The sequence below is a fragment of the Acomys minous genome (assembly GCF_964271855.1).
Source record: "Acomys minous genome assembly, chromosome: 5".
In the NCBI taxonomy this organism is placed as follows: domain Eukaryota; kingdom Metazoa; phylum Chordata; class Mammalia; order Rodentia; family Muridae; genus Acomys; species Acomys minous.
This window is the reverse complement of record NC_140494.1, coordinates 31,025,718-31,044,608: the sequence shown is the minus strand read 5'-3', so window position 1 is coordinate 31,044,608 and position 18,891 is coordinate 31,025,718. Positions and strand designations below refer to the sequence as shown.

The 18,891-nt window shown below is 45.9% G+C and overlaps 1 protein-coding gene across 14 annotated transcripts in view; it reads left to right on the top strand.

The window, feature by feature from the left end:
• The window catches only part of AOPEP (aminopeptidase O (putative)), a 273,680-nt gene that overhangs the window by 74,087 nt on the left and 180,702 nt on the right, over positions 1-18,891 (top strand). For 13 of the 14 annotated variants that reach the window (XR_014779644.1, XR_014779645.1, XR_014779646.1 and 10 more), the window contains exons 5-6: positions 1,250-1,495; positions 1,598-1,666. Coding sequence is in view for 5 of the 14 variants with exons in the window: in XM_084784048.1 (XP_084640174.1) it covers positions 1,250-1,495; positions 1,598-1,666 (315 nt within the window). In the remaining 9 variants the exon portion in view is untranslated. The remainder of the gene's footprint in view (positions 1-1,249; positions 1,496-1,597; positions 1,667-18,891) is intronic. The other variant, XM_084784051.1, reaches the window with a different exon arrangement.

The window sequence follows — 18,891 nt, the reverse complement described above, 5'->3', positions numbered from 1 at the left end:
AGAATTCTCTTTGATGTTCACTTCTTTAGATATATAAGTTCTCTTGAGGCCTGTGAGTCAGGCCCTAGGAATTTTCTTTCAGCTCCGCCTTTGCCTTTGAGGGAATTGCTGGTCAGATGGGGCTGGCTGGGCTCTGCTCTGCTTCCTTACAAGGCTGATTTCATTAAATTTATATGGACAGCACATTAGAAAAGGGCTTGAGATATAGCTCAGTTGGTAGAATTCTTACCTAGCATTCAGGAAGCCCAGGGTTCAATTCCCAGCACTGTCTATACCAGGTATATGCCAGCAATCATAGCACATGGGAGGTAAGGCAGGATGATGAGGAATTCATGGCCATTCTCACCTCCGCAGTGAGTTTGACCCTGTCTTAAATGCCCGGAAGTTAGTGAAGAAAATGCTCTCAGGAGTGCTAACTTCTGACAAGTTCTGATAAGTACACCTAGATTACTTTTGTTTTGTTTTGTTTTTTGAGACAGGGTTTCTCTGCGTAGCCTTGGCTATCCTGGGCTCACTCTGTAGACCAGGCTGGCCTCGAACTCACAGCGATCTGTCTGCCTCTGCGTCCCTGAGTGCTAGGATTACATGTGTGCACCACTGCACCTGGCTTATAGATTGCTTTTGATAAGATGGTTTGTGGTTCTTTTGAACGTTGTACCTGTAACTGTCATTGGTTCATTGTCATACTTCATCCCAAGTCATTTATTCTAGGATGGAATTTTATATTTGTTTATAGCCAGATACATAGTGGCTCATAGCTGTAATCCTAGCACTTGAGAGGTAGATGCAGAAGAATCTGGAGTTGTGAGGTAGCCTCAGCTATATCCTGAGTTCAAAGCTACCTGAACTATGTGAGATCTCAAACAATGAAAAGTAAACAAAATGGCTATTGCATCACTCCCTTTCTAAGAATTGTCGGTTATTTGAACAGCTTTTCTATGATGACATTTGAAATCACATTGCTGAGGGTAGAATTCACTTTAATTTGGGTGAGAGGTGGTTTTATTGTTTCAAATATTGCCTTACCCCACCCCACATTAATTCTAAAACAAGGTCTTTTACCTTCGTGTAGCTTAGATTGAAGTCATCCATTCACTTCAAGCACATGAATAAATATTTGATCTATAACTTTACACTGCTGTCCGAAAGCAGATGAGCAAGAAATGAAGTGAGCCACCTTTGCTAATAAGCCTGCTTGAACCACTGTCTTCTCAAAGTTGTCCGTCTCTCTTCTTGTATGTTGTCCCAGGTATGCCGACACCTGCGGCCATGTGGAATACCCCTGCAGATTCCAGAACAATTCAACTGCCATGCAGGAGTCCATTCCTCATCGAGTGTTTGCACCCGAGGGCCTCGAGGGTGCCTGCCAAGAGACCCTGCTGCCGCTCATCCGTCCTTGCCTCTCAGCCGCACACACTGTCCTAGGAACACACCCGTTCTCCCGGCTGGACATACTCATTGTCCCTGCCAGCTTTCCAAGTCTGGGAATGGCCAGGTATGCTTCTCAGCATGGCGCGTGGTACATGTACTTCCCGGTCTGGGGACTGCGAGGGAAGTATGTCTCTTAAACTCTATCAGCAGTTTCATTTTTTTTTAGGATGGAAGAGGTTCCTAGGTGCCTCCTGGATATCTTACTCTACTTTCGTTTTCCAGTAGACCCTCCCATGTATGTGAACCTATAAGTATCATGGATGGAATTGAGAATACAGTGCACCCCCAGAGTGATGTAGGAGGGGACATGGTTGATCCGTTGCTGTTAGTTTGGGTGATGAGAGCTTACTGCTAATGAGTCCAAGGTCATGGCGTCAGGCTGTGAGCACAGTAACAAAACCTGGTCCCATGGCCACAGCTGCCCACCTAATCCTGACCAGCTGCCTCATCCATTCTCACCATTGGTCACAAGGCAACAACTTGAGAGCCTTGTGTCAGAGAGAGCATAAATCCATCCTCACTGTTGGAAAACAGCTAAAAGCAGATGGCTGGCCATGGGGGAGGGGCGTAGCAATTTGTTCCTATTTTTTTTTTTTTCACTGTGACTAAAACCACAGACTTTATTTTATGGCTAAAATACATATATAGGAAGGGGTGGTGGTGGGAGATCAGGTGCAAAGTTAAAGCTGTGCCAGAACAAAACTTGAAATTCTATACAAGAAGTCCGATTAAAGCCTAAGTGAGTCGTGTCTCATTAGCTCCAAAAGTATCTGTGTAAAATGATTTTCAAAAAACCTGGCATCCCCAGCTCTCAGGCACGTTGCCACATACGCGTCTGAGAAAGGTTCTTTCTCATGTGACGCAGAGAGCAGCTTCTGCTGGAATCGCGTGGAGAATTTGGGAGACACAGGCACGGTCAGGGGAAGTTCACTCGATTTCACCTCCACTGCTGGGTACTTGCGGATTGGCAAGTGAATTATTCTTACTGTGCCTTCATTTGAAAATAGAAACTTGCAAGCTGACCCTTTGCCCTGTGTTAAACCCATCAGTCCCACTGTCTGTCTGCACAGTGATGGGAGAGTAGCTCTGTCCCACAGAGGAAAGATGGCGGGTGAACCTTGCTTATGCTTCTATTTGCGAATGCTAATCACTGACAGGGACTGTGCCTGACTAGGGATGGGAAAACGAGCTCATCAAACATGTGGCTTTGAGTTTTTCCCTATTAGTCAAGGAAATTCCTGCTGCCAATTAATTTCCATGCTTTTGAACAGCTGTCATCTGTGGTGTTTTCCGAAAAAACTGCATACATTCTTGGTAAAACCCTTGAGTAGAAAAGAACTGACCAGAACATTTGCTTTTGATCTTTAACTCTCTCTCTCTCTCTCTCTCTCTCTCTCTCTCTCTCTCTCTCTCTCTCTCTCTCTCTCACACACACACACACACACACACACACACTTTTTAAGGGATGGGCTAGCTCACTGTAATCCTTGAGGAGGTCTAGAAAATCGTTTAGACTGATTTTTATCCTGTATTTATGAAGATAATGGGAATGTAGAAGCAAGCATAATTATATATATGTGGTTGCATGCCTCATATAATTGTCTTGATGTCTATATATAGTTTGTCTTAACAAGGGGACTTCTTTGGTCTCTTTGAAGAGTCTCCTGGATGTAATTTAAGCAGTTATTGGTGAAGAAAGGGTTGTTCATTAAAGGCTTCTCATTTGTACCCAGTTTTGAGGGGTCACGTTTATTTGGGGTGTTTTTTAAAAAACACTTTATGAGTATTATTTTTCAGCGCATATTTGCTGACAGTTCCATGTTCTAGCCTGGGGGAATGTTTGCTTTATGTGTAGAACCTCTTGATAGCTCCTTCTTGAGGCATAGTCCGCCAGACTAGAGTGTGCTGACCTGCGGGCCATTCTATAAGCTTCTCTTCCCAAGTCTGCACGTCCAAGCAGGCAGCTGGTAAGAGTTCTGCTTTTTAAGATATTTAACGTGATTTAATCATTCTTAATACTTTATTTTTAAAATAATAAGCCTAAGTGCCTAAAGGCCAAATGGTGCTGGGCACAAATGTCAGAACTGGGCTGGTGGTAGCACTGTAGCAGCCATGGGAGCCGTCAGGCTTCAGAACGGGACAGTTGTGCATAGTTCTGCAGTACTCCCTACCCCATCCCGCCTTTCCTCATTAGACAGAAAATAGTCTGGCCCGGTTATTTCCAGTACCTCACTACTTTCCTTTGCATTTGAACTGTGGAAGGTGATTGTGGTGTTGTCTACTCCTAGTTGGGGTGCAGAATGGGGGTGGGCTTCTGTTTTTCCAAACTCTAACTTAAGTTGATTGCACTTGATGGGCTTGACCCTGCCGATCCCTACACACCCAGCTGAGTGCCTGGGGAACTCAACCAGCTACCAGGGCCCTCCTGCTTTATCTAAACTCAAGGCTCTACTGGAGCAAAAATGGCAGGTGTGGAGGTCAACTCTGTGACCCAAACCGGGAGAGGGAAAAACTCTTAAACCCATGAGGTGCCATCGCAAGAATCCTATGCACCAGAATTCATCACATCCTGATCATTATAGTATGCTGGATAATCAAAGAACTTCTTGGTAAATGAGGTGGCTCTTTCCTGACTCCTTGTTTTATAAACATGTAGCAGGGTCATAAATTCCATAGCTCTGGGCTTCTTTAGCAATTAGGTTTTAATTATAATGAGTGCCATTATAGTATGCCTCTTTGGCAAATGGCGTTCAGCATTCCCACGTGGATAAAAACAGGCAAATCATTAACTGTGTTAAAGGATTTTAAAAAGGTTTGGTCACACAGTGTTTTAGACACTATTCATCATAGCTTGTGTGAGAATCCTTAAAGCTCTCTTCTTGGGTTCTGCTTTTGAGCAAAATAAATGACTTTAATGGACTGAGGAAAATACATTTTTACAATTTGATAGGTAAATAGTGTACAAACAGTGGTCTAGATTTGGATTTATTTCTTTCTTCTTTTCCTCCTTTCTCTGTTCTTTCTTTCTTTCTTTCTTTCTTTCTTTCTTTCTTTCTTTTTTCTTTGGTTTTTTGAGACAGAATTTCTCTGTGTAGCCCTAGCTGTCCTTGACATGCTTTGTAGGCCAGGCTGGCCTCGAACTTACAGAGATCTGCCTGCCTGTGCCTCCTCTAAGTGCTGGGATTATAGGTGTGCGCCACCACTGCCCAGCTGGACTTCTTTTGGAGCCCTTGTAGCAAAGTGCTCATTGGTATCGTACTGTATGAATTCTGTCACCTTTTATTTCAGAGCCACAGCTGACCAGCTGTCCCTTGTCCCAGCTCCTTTCTTACTGTTCAAAAGGAAAGATGCTTTCTCTCCAGTCTGATGGAGGAAACCTACCAGTTTGCATTTGGTCTTCTATGGCCCACCCCATCTCATCTGAGGGCTCATTTGGGATGGGAGGGCCTTCTGGTTTTGTTTTATTTAATTTTTGCCTTCCATGAACATGAAGTCTGCATGTTTTGGAGTAACAGGATGTCTCCATGAACATATGTGTAAATTTCAATCAGTCTCCTGTGTACGGAAAGCTCTCCCACAGTTGAGGTAATTAATATTGTGTTATTTTCATTATGACTCGTGTGTTCGTATGTCTCAAGTTGAGAAGGAGCAGCTAGCCTAACTTCCCCTCACTGAGAACTAAACACAAAGGATGTTCTTCATCACACTCCACACTCTGCTATAGCATCAGTGTCAGTGGAATAATAGCCCCGACCTAGATTTATGAACATTGCTTAAAATTAATACCCAGTCCTACCTCTGTACGTGTTTATTTTGCCATTTGTCTCTCAACAGATCACAGTTACATCCCAGGCTTACCTCTGTGTACATGTTTGCTTCACCATTTTTGTCTTTCAACGGTTCAATTATGTGTCACAGAGGCGAATTAGGACTACCTTGCTGATGTCCAGGTACCTTGCACTCCACATTTGAATTTCAACAATCCTGCAAATTATCTCAGCGCCAGGGTTTTGTTTAGTGCCATCAAAAGGCCACATGGCTCTGCTTTTCAACTTCACTCTTCACATGTTAATCTTGTTCTGTCTAACCGGGAAAATTGTAGAATGGGGGAAGTTGAGGTAGTACGGCTGGCTGATGTAGCCGGCAGACTCTTCTGTGACCTCCTTTCTACTGGCTCCACACCAGGTTGTGTGTAGCTGTCGGCTCAGTCTCTGTGTTTCTGTCCAGCACATTGTCTGTGTGCAGCACGTACACTGCCAAGCCTACAAGGGCGAGCAAGGTTGATAAGATCTCCATTCTCCTGGGAACGCACATTCTAGTCTGGGAGAAAAATAGAATACACAGAAGTGAAGCTGTGTGCTCTAAAGAAGTGAACCCAAGGACACTGGTGAGAGGGTGGGAGGCTTTGTCCGGGTGGGCTGAGGTCAGCCACATGACGATAAGCAGAGGCAGTGAGGTATGGGGTGGCCACAGAGACTAGCTGTGTCCTGGGGTTGTGAGTGTTGGACTCACTCACAAGCAGCTAGCTAGAGCCCAGGGCTTAGCAGCTGCTGCCTTTGAGCAGGATCTCCACTGCTGAAGCTGGCACAGCACCTGGCACCGAGACTGGAGACTACCACTGTGCCAGGGGAGAAAGACAACCACAGGGAGGGGAGCGAGGCGTATATATTTGCTTGTCTAAGTTTTTAAGGTTTGTTTTTCTTACTGAACAACAACAGCAGCAACAACAACAAAGAATTTAGAGTACTAATTACTCAAATATTCTCAGTGTTCTTCATGGTGAAGAAATACTGTAAAGCCCCTTATTACACACAACTTGTTCTTAAAAGATTGGGTTGTGCAATAGGAGACGTCTGCATGCAGCGTTTCCTAAGTACCTCAACTGCAAATAGGTGCACTGCACACACATGCCCAGGAATGACGGTAGCCACTAAGCCCACACCTCCCCCTGCAGTTACACGGGGTGTTGTCTTGTTTGTTCTTATCCCCAAGCTAGTGCGTAATAAAATAAGCAAAGCCCTGCAGGCTGCTACAAACGGCCTGTTGTTTTCAGCCTTCTGACTACGCTCCTTTGTGCCAGAGAGGAAGCAGTCATATCTTAGGTGCTAAGGTTTCACAGCTTTGCAAGTCTTTCTTCAATTGTTTTTTTTTTTCCTAGCTTACACTTGAGTTTTTAATCCCCTATACCCAAACCACCACACTCTTGCACAGTCCTCCTTAAATACAAAGGGATATGGCCACAGTGGCTCTTCCCTCAGGACCGGAGCTCTGAGACGAGTCCGTGCCTGCTCACTCTTGGGTGTGCCCACCCTTCACTCTTCTGCTTTTGCTCACAAGCTGAGTATTTGGGGTTCGCATGTCAGTTTTGTTTTGAGATTCGATTGCTTTTCAGGTTTTTAATACATTCTCAGTTTTTTTCATGGGTTGTTTCCTTAAAAACCCAAACATTTGAAAGAGCATTCTTGTCCCTGTGCCTTTAGCACAGGTGGGTGAGGTGGCAAGTAGCTCACCCCTTCCTTTTCTGCTTCTGGAAAAGTTTAATTGTTCTCTGCAGCCTTGCTGGGGCCACAAGCTGAGCAGTAAGTCCCTGGGGGCGGCAGGTGGGGTGGCTCCCTCTGCTGTATTCTTGTGCTCCCGGTTCTTCATTTTACTGCATATTTCTGTTTCCATAAAGAAGTTATCTGACTTTATTTCTGTTCTTACAGGAGGGCCTTCTCCTAACTTACTCTGTTTCTACAAGAAATTTTTATATAAAAGTTATAAATATAAAATTAGTACAAATGCCAAATGCTTACTGATGGAGTAGTAAAGAAATGTGTTTAAGCAGTCCTTTAGAGCACCATTTATTAAAATCTAATTTGCACATCAGTGAAGGGGTATGCTTGTTTATTGTTACATAAACAGTTAAATACTAGCTGAATATTTGACACTGTAAGGTATAGTGTGTCTTCAGTGTTTTTCGAAATCAAAATTGATATTTTGACTTCATAATCATCAACATTCAGAAGGTTGTTTTAACAAATATGTTAAGAATATTTTATAGCAAGCTCAAAATCATTAGAAGTGCTGCTCTAATTCCAATGAGCAAATTTATAATTTTTTAAATGAAACTCAAATCAGCAACTCAAGAATTTCTAAAACCAAACATTGGAACACAATACAACCAACCCAAAGATACACTAACCTGTTGCTTGCTTGCTGAGGCATGATAGTAGGAAAATGCCATCTCTGCTTCCTGTGATTAAACCTTTGTTTCTGTGAAACCTTGTGTGCACAGTGAAAACCCCATGGGCGGTAACACTCAGCAGCTGCAGGTCTGTGCGAGGTGTTTGGAGCACTGAGGAGAGCTGCAGAGTGTTGTATGTGACTCAGATTTGTGATGCATCTCCGGTGATGGTGGCCAGAGACACGTCCACTTCAGCCCGTTGGGTTTGAACTATATTGATTGTAGGCACCAATTTTTTGTTCCTTTCCCCTCCCCCTCCCCCAATTAAGTTACAGTGTTAAGGTGTTGGCCCACAGTTTGTATTTAGTTGTGCAGGGAGTGAAGAGCTTGGGACGTGGACCTTGGCAGGACTGGTCTGGCTGTCTGTGGCTGAAGGCGTTGGTCTCAGAGAAGGTGATACAGATTGTTGCTCACATCGCAGTGGGCAGAGCCAGCTTCTCTGTTGAGTGACAGGCAGAGCAAAAGGTTAGTTTCTGCTTGTCTAGAAGCTTCTCGCCATGGAGCAGCTGTGCTGCTTGTCAGACCCACAAGTAGTATTTTATCATCGTCGTACGTGATCTCTTACCCTCTGGATGATTGCACTTAAGTGTTTCCTTTTCTTTGAACTGTTCACACACACATAGAATGACAGACCTACTTTCAGAGAACCGCTGGAGCCATCCTTCAAGAGAATTTGCCAGGCCTTTGAAAGGCCCTGCAGCCATCGCCCTCTACCTGTGTTTGTAATCATCTTTCTCTTTTGATGTCATCACAGGCAGCTAATCTCTTCCAGCCCTGAACCCTGATGTAACTAGTCACCACCACCTTATGATTCTCTCCTTGCAGGGAAAGGCCCCCTCACTTCTCCACTGAGCCCTCCTCGCTGTGCTCTCTGCATAGAGAGCCATGGAAGGCAGTGGATAAGAGCCTGCATTTGAATATTGACTCTCTTCTTTCTGAAACGGTTACAGAGAAAGCTGCTGGCTTCTAGACCATGTAGTAAGCATACGAGTTCCTTATTGGAAAAAAAAACCACCAGCTCTAGAAATAGTCCTCAAACACAGTGCATGAATGTCTCTCCTGAGAGTCCTATTTCTATGTTGAAGCATGTGGTCTTGTCACCTTAATTCATCCTAAAATGCAATTGAACACATTGAGTAAAGGACCAAAGATACAAAGAGACTCCTTTCACGAGTGTCTTACTTTAAGGGCTGAAGATGTAGGTGTTTTTTAGAGTGCTTCTCTAGCATGCCAGAAAGCCCGGATTTCAATCCCCAGTACCACATGAAGTGGGGAGTGAGGCTCACACCTACGCTCCCAGTGTGTGGAGGCAAGGGGATCAGAAGTTCAAAGTCACCTGTGGTTACTTAATGACAGACTATCTTAGGCTCCGTAAGAGCCTGTCTTGAAATTAAGAAATACTATTTTCATAAAAACTTGAATGTTGTATGGGATTTGAGGGTTAAATGTTAAAATTAATCCCAATATAACTCAAGAGCGGAGCTGAAACTAAGACATCTTCTGTTTCTTGGTAACTTCCCATGTTTACTCTCTCTGTCTGCCCCCACCCCCACCTCAAGACATGGTTTCACTATGTATCTCTGCCGGGCAGGAACTCTCTGTAGAGCAGACTGGTCTCAAACTCACAAAGCTCAACTTACCTTTGCCCTTGTACTGGAATTACAGGTGCGAGTCCCTATGTCCGGCCCCTACCTGTGCTCACTATAGAAGTAACTCGTTCATCTGGACAGGAAGACCAAACACTGACTCTGCACTTCAGCCTTCCCTGTTGGCTCGCTAAGAGTTATTCCTCTCTCTTCACACTGAGAAGTGGCAGTCTTGAGACTCCACTCTAAGAGAGTATGAGGTGACAGTTGGACTCTGGCTAAGAGCGAGCAGCTCTTGTAGGCTTGGCAACTAGGCCTTCGTCCCTGAATTGCCAAAAACTTCAATTGCCATAACCTAACTCCAGAGTCAGTTTCTCTGTGAGGGCATCCTGGGAGTTGAAGGACAGTGTTTCCCTTTAGGGACAAGTCTGTTGTGGTTCTGGAGTCTCTCACATTTGTTCAGGTATTTGGGACATGGCGGATCAACAATGGCCAGAATTCATTGAGTGAACGCCTACCTCTCACTGGACAGGTGCGATGAATGCTGGACACGTGTGCCTCAGGGAAATGTGAGTCCTGAGCTTAGGTTAGGAACTTTCGAAGCTTCAAGGAGACTAGTTTTGTGGAATGTAAGTACTTCAGAGGTGGGGGTGGGGGTGCTAAAAGTTAATCGGTTTAGGAAATACATGGATTCCACAGAGTTAAAAGGGAGTTATTTACTAGGGAGCATTCAGGAAAGCCTTTGATATTCTTGTCATCTTATTTAATATTATAATGCATCTGCCTGTCAAAGACACAGATTCCTTCTCCTCAGCGGAGCAGTTTCGCTCCGCTATGGTGCTCAGGGGTATACATTTACTTCAAGGAACCGCTGCAGACTCAAACGCATCTCAAGCCACTCTTTGAGAGATAACTCTGTTCACAATATCTAGGACTCCAGTGTGCAGCCCGTGGAATTCCACTTTTTTCTGTCTTTGGTGACTAAGGACTTGATATGTTGGGGACACTTCACAGTATCAAGGATATATTACAGTTTAAAAGGTACAGAAAAAGGAATTTTAGCTCAAACTCAGAAATGTGGGCAGACTCAGTCAACCCTCATGGCTGCTGGGCTTGTGGGGCAAAGGGCATCCTGGGAAGGAAATGTGCAGTATCTCCTTAAAGAAAAAAGTGTCTGCCAACCTCTTCAGCATGGCTTAAGGTAAGCCTGGCTTTCTGGGTGTGGTCCCCTGGCCAGGTGATTGACCACACCACCTAGGCCAAGGTTCTTGACCAGAAGAAGATTTCTTTAATTAGCCTTTATTGCAACTTTAACATTTGGAAGCCTCACACTTTCAATTCCCTGTTCTGTGTATTCACAGTTATTTATATAAAGTTGTACACACTTAATGTGGCATTTGTAAGTGTGCATACACATGTGTGCTGAGGACACTACAAAGCAAAAAGAAAAAAGAAAAAGAAACATTTGGAGGATGAGAAAATTATCTCCCACCCCTACCTCCCCCACCCCTGTGCCCCCCAAGACAGGGTTTCTCTGTGTAGCCTTGGCTTTCTTGGACTCACTTTGAAGACCATGCTGGCCTTGAACTCACAGAGATCCGCCTGCCTCTGCCTTCCAGAGTACTCTGGTTTCCGGCTTTACCTAACAGAGTGCTCTGTGCCCCAGGATCCCTGCAGCTGCCTGGAGCCTGTGGGGACCTGGCTGAGTAGATCTGGGAGAATGAACTGGCTTTCTTTCTGAACAGGTGCCAGAGTAGGAGGGACTTATGGGGGCAGGGTGGTGGCAGTCGTGGTGGTGGTGGTGGTGGTGGTGGTGGTCGTGATGGTCGTGATGGTGGTGGTGCTGCTGGTGGTGGTGGTGGTGGTGGTGGTGTTTGCCTTTTAAGGATAACATGGGAAGTTTCACAGGTTCTTCCTCACAACCCCACAGCCTACAGCTTCTCTTGTTGGAGAATTGCAGACTGAACAAGTAAACGGGCATGCTGGCAGAGAGCAGAATTCTCCCTGAGGATGCCCTACTTGTCCATTGTGTAGAAGGCCTTCCTCTAAGGATCCGCTTTCAGTTACAGCTGAGCACTCTTGGCTTGGCGCTCTCTGGAAATTAGGGTTTGATTTAGAGTAACTTGCTGTGTGTCTTAGAGCCTTAATTTTTTTTTAATTAATTACGTTTTAAAAAATATTTTGAAGAGGGCTAAAGTGGAGTGATTCAATTTTGTTCAGCAGTTTAACAGACACATTTTCCTTTTTATGAAAAGCTAGCTAGATCACCACACTGGGATTTCCTTGTACTCCATCAGCACCTAGGTATCAGCAGGCATGTGAATGTTAGGCCTCAAGGAGTTCCAGCAGGCTCCCTTACCATAGATCTCAGGCACAGGATTCCCACCCCAGACCCACACACTTAAGTGCTAAGCAGCATTTCTTCCCTCCCTCCTTTCTTCCCTCCCTTCCTCTCTGCCTCTGTTCTTTCCTTCCTCCCTTCTTTCTTTCCTCCCTTCCTCCCTTCCTTCCTCCATCCCTCCCTTCCTCCCTTCTTTCCTCCCTCCCTTCCTTCCTTTCTTCCTTCCTTCCTCCCTTCTTCCCTTCCTCCCTTTTTTCATTCCTTGTTTTGTTTTTTTGTTTTTTCAAGACAGAGTTTCTCTGTGTAGCCTTGGCTATCCTAAAACTCACTGTGTAGACCAGACTGGCCTTGAATTCAGAGATCTGCCTGCTTCTGCCTTCTGAGTGCTAGGGTTAAAGGTGAGCACCACCACTGCCCGGCTGCTAAGCAACATTTTCAAATGGAGCACAAGCAGTTGGTTCCATGACAGGACCGTCTTCCTTTAGCCAGCAATTTATGGCTTGGAATCCCTCTATTGGCTCCTGCAGAGTTGTGACTAACTGGTCCCCTCTGGCCATCCCTGGGTTTTAGCCTTCCAATGTCTCTATTTGCACAGTAATAAGTTGCACGTACAGATGTTTGAACAGTTGCCGGGCTTGTCTGCAGTTCAAACTGCTCTGGTTTAAACAAACAACAACAGAGAACCCTGGAGGGCAGACTAGATGAAGACATTAAAGTTGTGCCTGCAGGTGGTGGTGTTTTGACCTTGATAGTCAGTTTAAAATGACCTGTCAAGCACCTTTGTGTACTTTGGGGCACACCCATCTGGAAGATATTATGTCCCTGAATTTTATGTGCCTCAGCAGGCAGGCATCAGGTCCATGGATTTTGTTTTTACTGGTAAAGAGTTAGCACATGCGTGGCAGGCCTCTCCTGAGAGGACCAGCTACAAATGCTGTTGGTGTTTCACGAGTGTGTCTCCCTCGGCCTTCCTTTCCCATCCCGCTCATGGCTGTCAGTCATCCCTTCTGCTGCTTCTCCGTCTTACTTCAAGCCATTTCTTCCTGTCTTTGGTGCCTCCTTGCAAAGCTTCAAACAATCGAGGCCCAAGGGGTCCCTGGATACCTCAAAAATTAGACCCAAACCCTTTGGCCCTTGGGCCTATTCCAGTAACTCAGGGGGAGTACAGCCCCCAAGAGGGGGAAGCCCAAGTGATGTCTGGGGAGTCCTTGCTCTGACTTCTGTGAGATCTGGAGAGATGGCTACGGTGTCCGGCTGGACTTCTGTGTTCTAAACTGGAGTCTGCCTTGTTAAAATGGCAGGCACAGCTGTGCATGCTGGGAAGTTAGGGTGAGGAGAGTGAGAGCATACATTAAGGAACTCATGGATTCAGCCTTGTGCCACTGGCGCTTGGATCATTTCAGATTACTTGAGGAGACAAAGGCTGATTGTGCTGGGAGCAGTACCTCCTTAGTGTCCGTGTTCAAGGACCCTGTGAGGTAGAGGGTGGCTGTGCTGAGGAGTCGCAATCCCGTGGGTTTGGAACCTGCTGGCCACCTTGCTGTTCTGTGTGCTCTCTCCAGAGTCATCAAGACAGAGAGGCCCCAGCCTAGACAATGGCCTCTGTTGTGAGCCTACCCACTGGCAACATGCCCCACTGTGTAGTTCACAGAGGTGTGCAGTGCATGGCTCCTACCCTGGGCCTTCAGTGCATTGTTGCTGTTCTAGTGTGGGCCTCAGGGGAAAGTCAGCACTTGTCAGCCTGCTCTCCTCAGAGCTCGTATGTCTTCCCAGGCTGTGACAGTGTATTCCACCATTTCCCTCCAAGAGACACGAGTCACTGAATCTTCCTACCGCTCTGCCTCTCTGTAAAAAAAAAAAAAGCTTTGCAGTTTTTAAAACAAAAAACAAAAAATTAACAACAACAAAACAGGGTCTCACATATCCCGGGCTGGCCTTCAACTCAACTATGAAGCTGAGGGCTACCTTTTACTCCTCATCCTTCTGCCTCCGGTCCCCCAAGTGTCAAGACTGTGAGTGTGTGCCACCACGGCTAGCTTGCCTTGGAGTCTTGCCGTGTGCTTCCCTGAGATTTGCTAGGCGCAGTGAATAGTAGAAGCAGCTGAGAAGTGCATGTGTGCTTGCTGGGACCATGCTGCCTGCTGCTGGCAGAAGTGGGACCTGGGAGGTGTGGACGAAGAGTGTGACATTCCAGCCCAAGGTCTCTGAGCTGGCAGTTGAGGGTTGTGTGGTACACACAGTTGATCTGGGCTTCTGTCATTTTCACCCTGAGCTATGATTAGTCCCTAAGGACAGGGAGAGGCCCCACTTAGAGCTGCCAGTATGGAAAGGGAGTCAGTGGATCTGTAACGGTTTGGAAGGGCACCTTAGGCCCTCCCCCAACCCCCCACTCCCCGTGGGCGCTATTGACACTCCCACCTGACTTCTGCTCTCTGAAGCTCTAGGGGTGTTCTCAAGTAATAAGCACAAAGCCGCTGCCCCTTCTGAGAGCACGGACTGGTGTTTGAGCCTGCACATGCCTTCCTAGAGACTGCAACAGCAGGGTAAGCACCTGGCACCTCAGTTTCCAGCTTGTATCTGCCTCCGTTGCTCTGAGCGATGCCTTTTCTAGTTGCTTCGAGCAACAGGAACAGCAGCTGTGACAGGAAAACGTCTTTGTTACATAGTGCATTGGGCTCCTGGTGGCACAGACTTTCCTAACTTGACACAACTCTACCTGACTCACCCGGAAAGAATGAGCAGCCAGACCACAATTTGACCCTAACTGGTTAATTGTACCCGCCCAGTCCCCCGGCTCTTTCAAATTTAATCTGGGTCAAGAGCACAGGGTCCCATTTCTTCCCCTGTGTAGCTGTAATGGTTAAAGCTCCTTTCTATTTTTAACCCCAACTTTCATAAACTGAATTTTGCAGAGAGTGGGATCCGCAGAATGGGGCTTCTGGCCTAAGATTTCACAACTTGACCTCACACCCCAGGTCCTTCTGTGGCCCAGCTGCCAGAGACTCCGTGCAGCTGCTCTCAAGGCCAGCCCTGTTCTGGCCTCACCAGCCTGTGCTGAGACCAGACTTCTCTGCCCCGTCACTGCCACTGTTTGCTACTCCCGGCAAGCCAGGCTCTGTTCCTTGCTTGGCCGAGGTGCTTATCATGTGATGTTCTAAGCTGCAGCACACGCTGACGCACAGATTGGCCTGAGCTGCTGTGACTCAGGTTCTTTTGTGTGCAAGTAGATCCTGCTGATGAGTTGGTTGTTTGAGCTGAGGGGTGTAGACCTGTAGGTCGCTCACAGGTGAGGCCAGCAATACGAAGACCAGGTAGCCAAGGCACACTTTCTGCCCTGTACCCAGAGGGATACATTGCGACTTCATAGAAAGAGCCCTCTTTAGACTCAGACCAGAGCCAGTCTACCTCCCAACTGTGCCTGACATCCATGAGCCCCTGCACCAACCTGTCACTCTCTGGACACTGTGGGGAAACAGGTAAGACCACAAGTATCCTGGGGTATAGAACTGGTTCTCAGAGAATGCGGTTCTTTCCTCCAGTAAGCATGGAGAAATGTGATAGTTTTGTCAGGTAAATACTATAAGATGTGTGGCTTATTAGGGTGAAACAGCAGCCCTGTGGTTCCTACTGACCCAGAATGTCAACTGTTCTCTGAAATAATAGCTTTGGAGAAAAAATAGAAATAATTGTCATGAGTTAGTGCAGGACAGCACAAAAGATTTGTTACAAAGAGTTACTGTATCCAGATTCCTCAGATGATCCTAAAAGGACTTAGCAGTTCCCTGCCAGTGCTGGTACAGCTTGGCCATCTGCTAGGCCCTCTCTGAGCATGTTGACTTTTCATCCCCAGAAAAGGCAAAAGCAGCAGAACAAAGCACCAGATCTTTGTGCTATTCATGTCAGAATGCATGTGTTTTAGTTCCTTCTCACATCTAGTACTGGATAATGAAAATGTGGATCCTCTCATTGCAGGTATTGGAACTCAATTGGAGTACGCACGCACGCACGCACGCACGCACGCACGTGTACTCATGCACACAGAGATTCTCTTCTTCCCACCATTTAGACTAGTGGTTCTCAACTCCCCAGTGCTGTGACCCTTTAATACAGTTCCTCACGTTGTGGTGGCCCCCAACAACATAACATTATTTTGTTGCTACTTCATAACTGTAATTTTGCTACTGTTATGAATCATAATGTAAATATCTGATATGCAACCCTATAAAAAGGTCGTTCTAGGATAACACTGTGTTCCGACACCTGGCTCTGCTGAATTTAGCTAGAGAGGCTCAGAATGAGATGGCCAGGACCCGTGTGCTACGGTGTTGGTGGTCACTAGTGTACAAAGCCCTTCCTTTGAATGCTAGACCTCTCCAGCCTGTCTTGATAACCAGATCTCTCATAAGGATGTGCAGCATTATATGGAGTTTTTTCTTGCCTGGCGTATCCTTCAAGCCATGTAAGAATGAATCAAGATGATTTTGCAAAATTACTTTTAATTTTGCAGAAGGGTCAGCCTTGAAGACTGTGGCCAGCAAGTCATTTCAGTGTGATGTATCCTCTTGTTGCCTCTGTTCCCACCTGTGACATTCTTCCATTCCTCAGGCATTTTATGATTGTGTTGTTGGTTCATTCAGGTGTAAGCTGACTGTAGGGTTTACTATGCCTCTCTCCTTTTTGTAAAATGAGATGCACCACACCCTGCTTTCCTCTGTGCTCTTGGTAGTTAGCATCAGACCTTCAAGCCTTTCTCAGTACCTTTTCTTTAGCTGTGTGTAGTGTTCTGTGCCCTGGTGGTATTTCTTTCAAAAAAGAAAATTTGGAAATCCACCTTTCCAAAATGAGCATCTGGAAGTTTTCCTAATTTTTTTTTTTTTTTTTTTTTTTTTTTTTTTTTTTTTTTTAGCATCTTACACAATACCACACTGAATCCTTGATGCATTGTAGGGTCAGTAAGTGCACAGAGATTTTGATAATGGAAGGGACGTGCATGCTTAGCTTTCGGAGTGCTTGGTCACTTGGTGGAACCACATGTTGTTTCTCTTTAGGAAAATTGCAGAAGTAACCAAATGCCAGAACTTGGCGGATCCTTGGGGTGCTGCAGCCCTCCCCCCCCCCCCCCCCCCCCCCCGTCACCGTCAAATCACAGGACTCTCCTGAAGCTCTTGGCCGCTGAGGGCCAAGGAGAGCAGGCGGTCTTCCTGGAAGCTATGTTTGAGCTTGTTCCCTGGTCTTCACTCATTTTTCAAGGCTGTGGAATTGTGTTCCTCCTACTCTTGCTCACTTGGGAAAGGTAAAAGAGCTAAGATGCCCACGTTTGCCCCTTAAAGCTGACAATAGGAGACTGGGGTCGGGGGAATGGCTCGGTCAGTAAAGCACTTCCCTTGCGAGGATGAGGACAGTTTGGATTCTTGCATCTTATCCATGATGAGAAAGCAGAGAGAAAGGAATGAGTGTTTCTTCTCTTTCTCCATGTCCTGCAGTCCAGGGCACCTCCCAGACAGCAGTGCCAGACCCTCTGTGGGGGTGTCCTCATACTTAGTGTAATAAGAAAAGTCCCCCAGAGGTCTCTCTCCCAGCTGACTGTGGATTCTGTCAGATTCCTTGTTAACACTAGCCATCAGAGCCAGCCCCACTGACGGAGGGGAGAGAAATGAAGACTCCTGATGTCAGCCTCGGGCTTGCACACATATGTATACATACCTACTCTTTCCCTCACGTACAAGTGTGCTCACATGCAAACATGAATATATATATATTTACCTACACTGCACACATTCATACAAACATTAGTAACTAAGAAATGTTCTTTATTTTTCTGGCCAAAGAAACTAGATGTTATTTGGACAACTGACTTGCAGTTTTATTTATTTAGGGGCTACTCTGATGCTAAATGAAGGGAACCAGCTCTCAGGCTGGCTTTTATTTTTAAGGGGTAAACAGGAAAATGGGTACTCAGACCCTGGGGAAAAGACCAACTGCCAAGCCTACAGCATAAAGAGAAAATAATCTTGAATCCTATTGAGGGAAAAACAAAGGAGATGGTTAATGAACCCATGTTCACTCTCAGGCTCACTCTCTGTCTGTGTGTCTGTCTGTTGCTTGTTTGCTGTGTGTGTATGTGAAAATGTTGATAAGATAGAGACTTGATGGCTTTAATTTTCAGACTTGAGTTAAATTCCAAGTCAGACCCAAAAGAAAAAAAAAAAGCATAATGAAATGCCATGGAAGGAAGTAGAAAGGGAAAGGTTCTGGAAAGAGGCAGGCATATCTAAGCCTGCAGGCTCACCAGGGCAGTGAGGGGGCTGAGCTGGGGCTGAGTGGCTGAAGTGATTCTAATGGCTCAGTTGAAAGGTCAGTTTCCGACAGTAGACGGAACCTGGCCTTGCCCTACCCCACTATGGCTTCATGTTGCTCAGACTAATCTAATATCCTTAGGTGACATCAGTGGTAGGCAAACAGTAGATATGATTTATCTCAGCCTTAATAAGGCGTGGCATCAAAGAACAAATTCAGAAAATGTTCCTTACCAGTAGAGCAAATTATTTTTTAATAGTTCTAAAGGGCAGCCATTCTGTGGGTTCAAAATTAGCAAAAGCTGTAGGCCCGTAGACTGTGTAAACACACACTTGCACGTGTACACACACACACACAGACACACAGACACACACACACACACACACACACACACACACACACACACACACACACGGGCACAGGCACAGGCACTTGGGTATCCTGGGTTCCCTAGAGGTATTTGCTTTTAGCACCCAAAGCATGCTGATCCCCCACACTGGCTTGTAGATCACTAATCTGCAGAGGAAAACAAAGCATTAGTGAGAGAGAAGCTTGTCATCTGTGGAGAGCTCCCGTGGGGCATGCCCTTTGACCCCTTTGCAAATGTGCTGATCTTATTAATAAGGGATATAGCAGCCACATGAGGATCATTTTAGTGCTTGTGTTTTCAAATGCCTGTCTGAGTTGATGTGAAGCAGACTTCTGCTGGCCTAGTATCTACTCAAGGGAGCCAACTCCAAAGAAGTTATTTCAGAAGCTCCTTCCTCTTGCTAACCCTATTCCCCCTGAAATAAAATGCCTTGTGTCCACAGTGGAGGAAGCGGCAAGGCCAGGCGCTCTACTGCTGCTGCCCTCTTCCCTGCTCTGGCATTAGTCATCCCAGCAGCTTTGCGATTCCTCCTCCTCCCTTATTTTTTTCTCCCATATATTCTGTATTTTGTAAATCAAGGATGCCTTTGAGGGTTTTTCCCAGTAATGTACAGCAAATGCTTACTTTGACCCTCACCAAT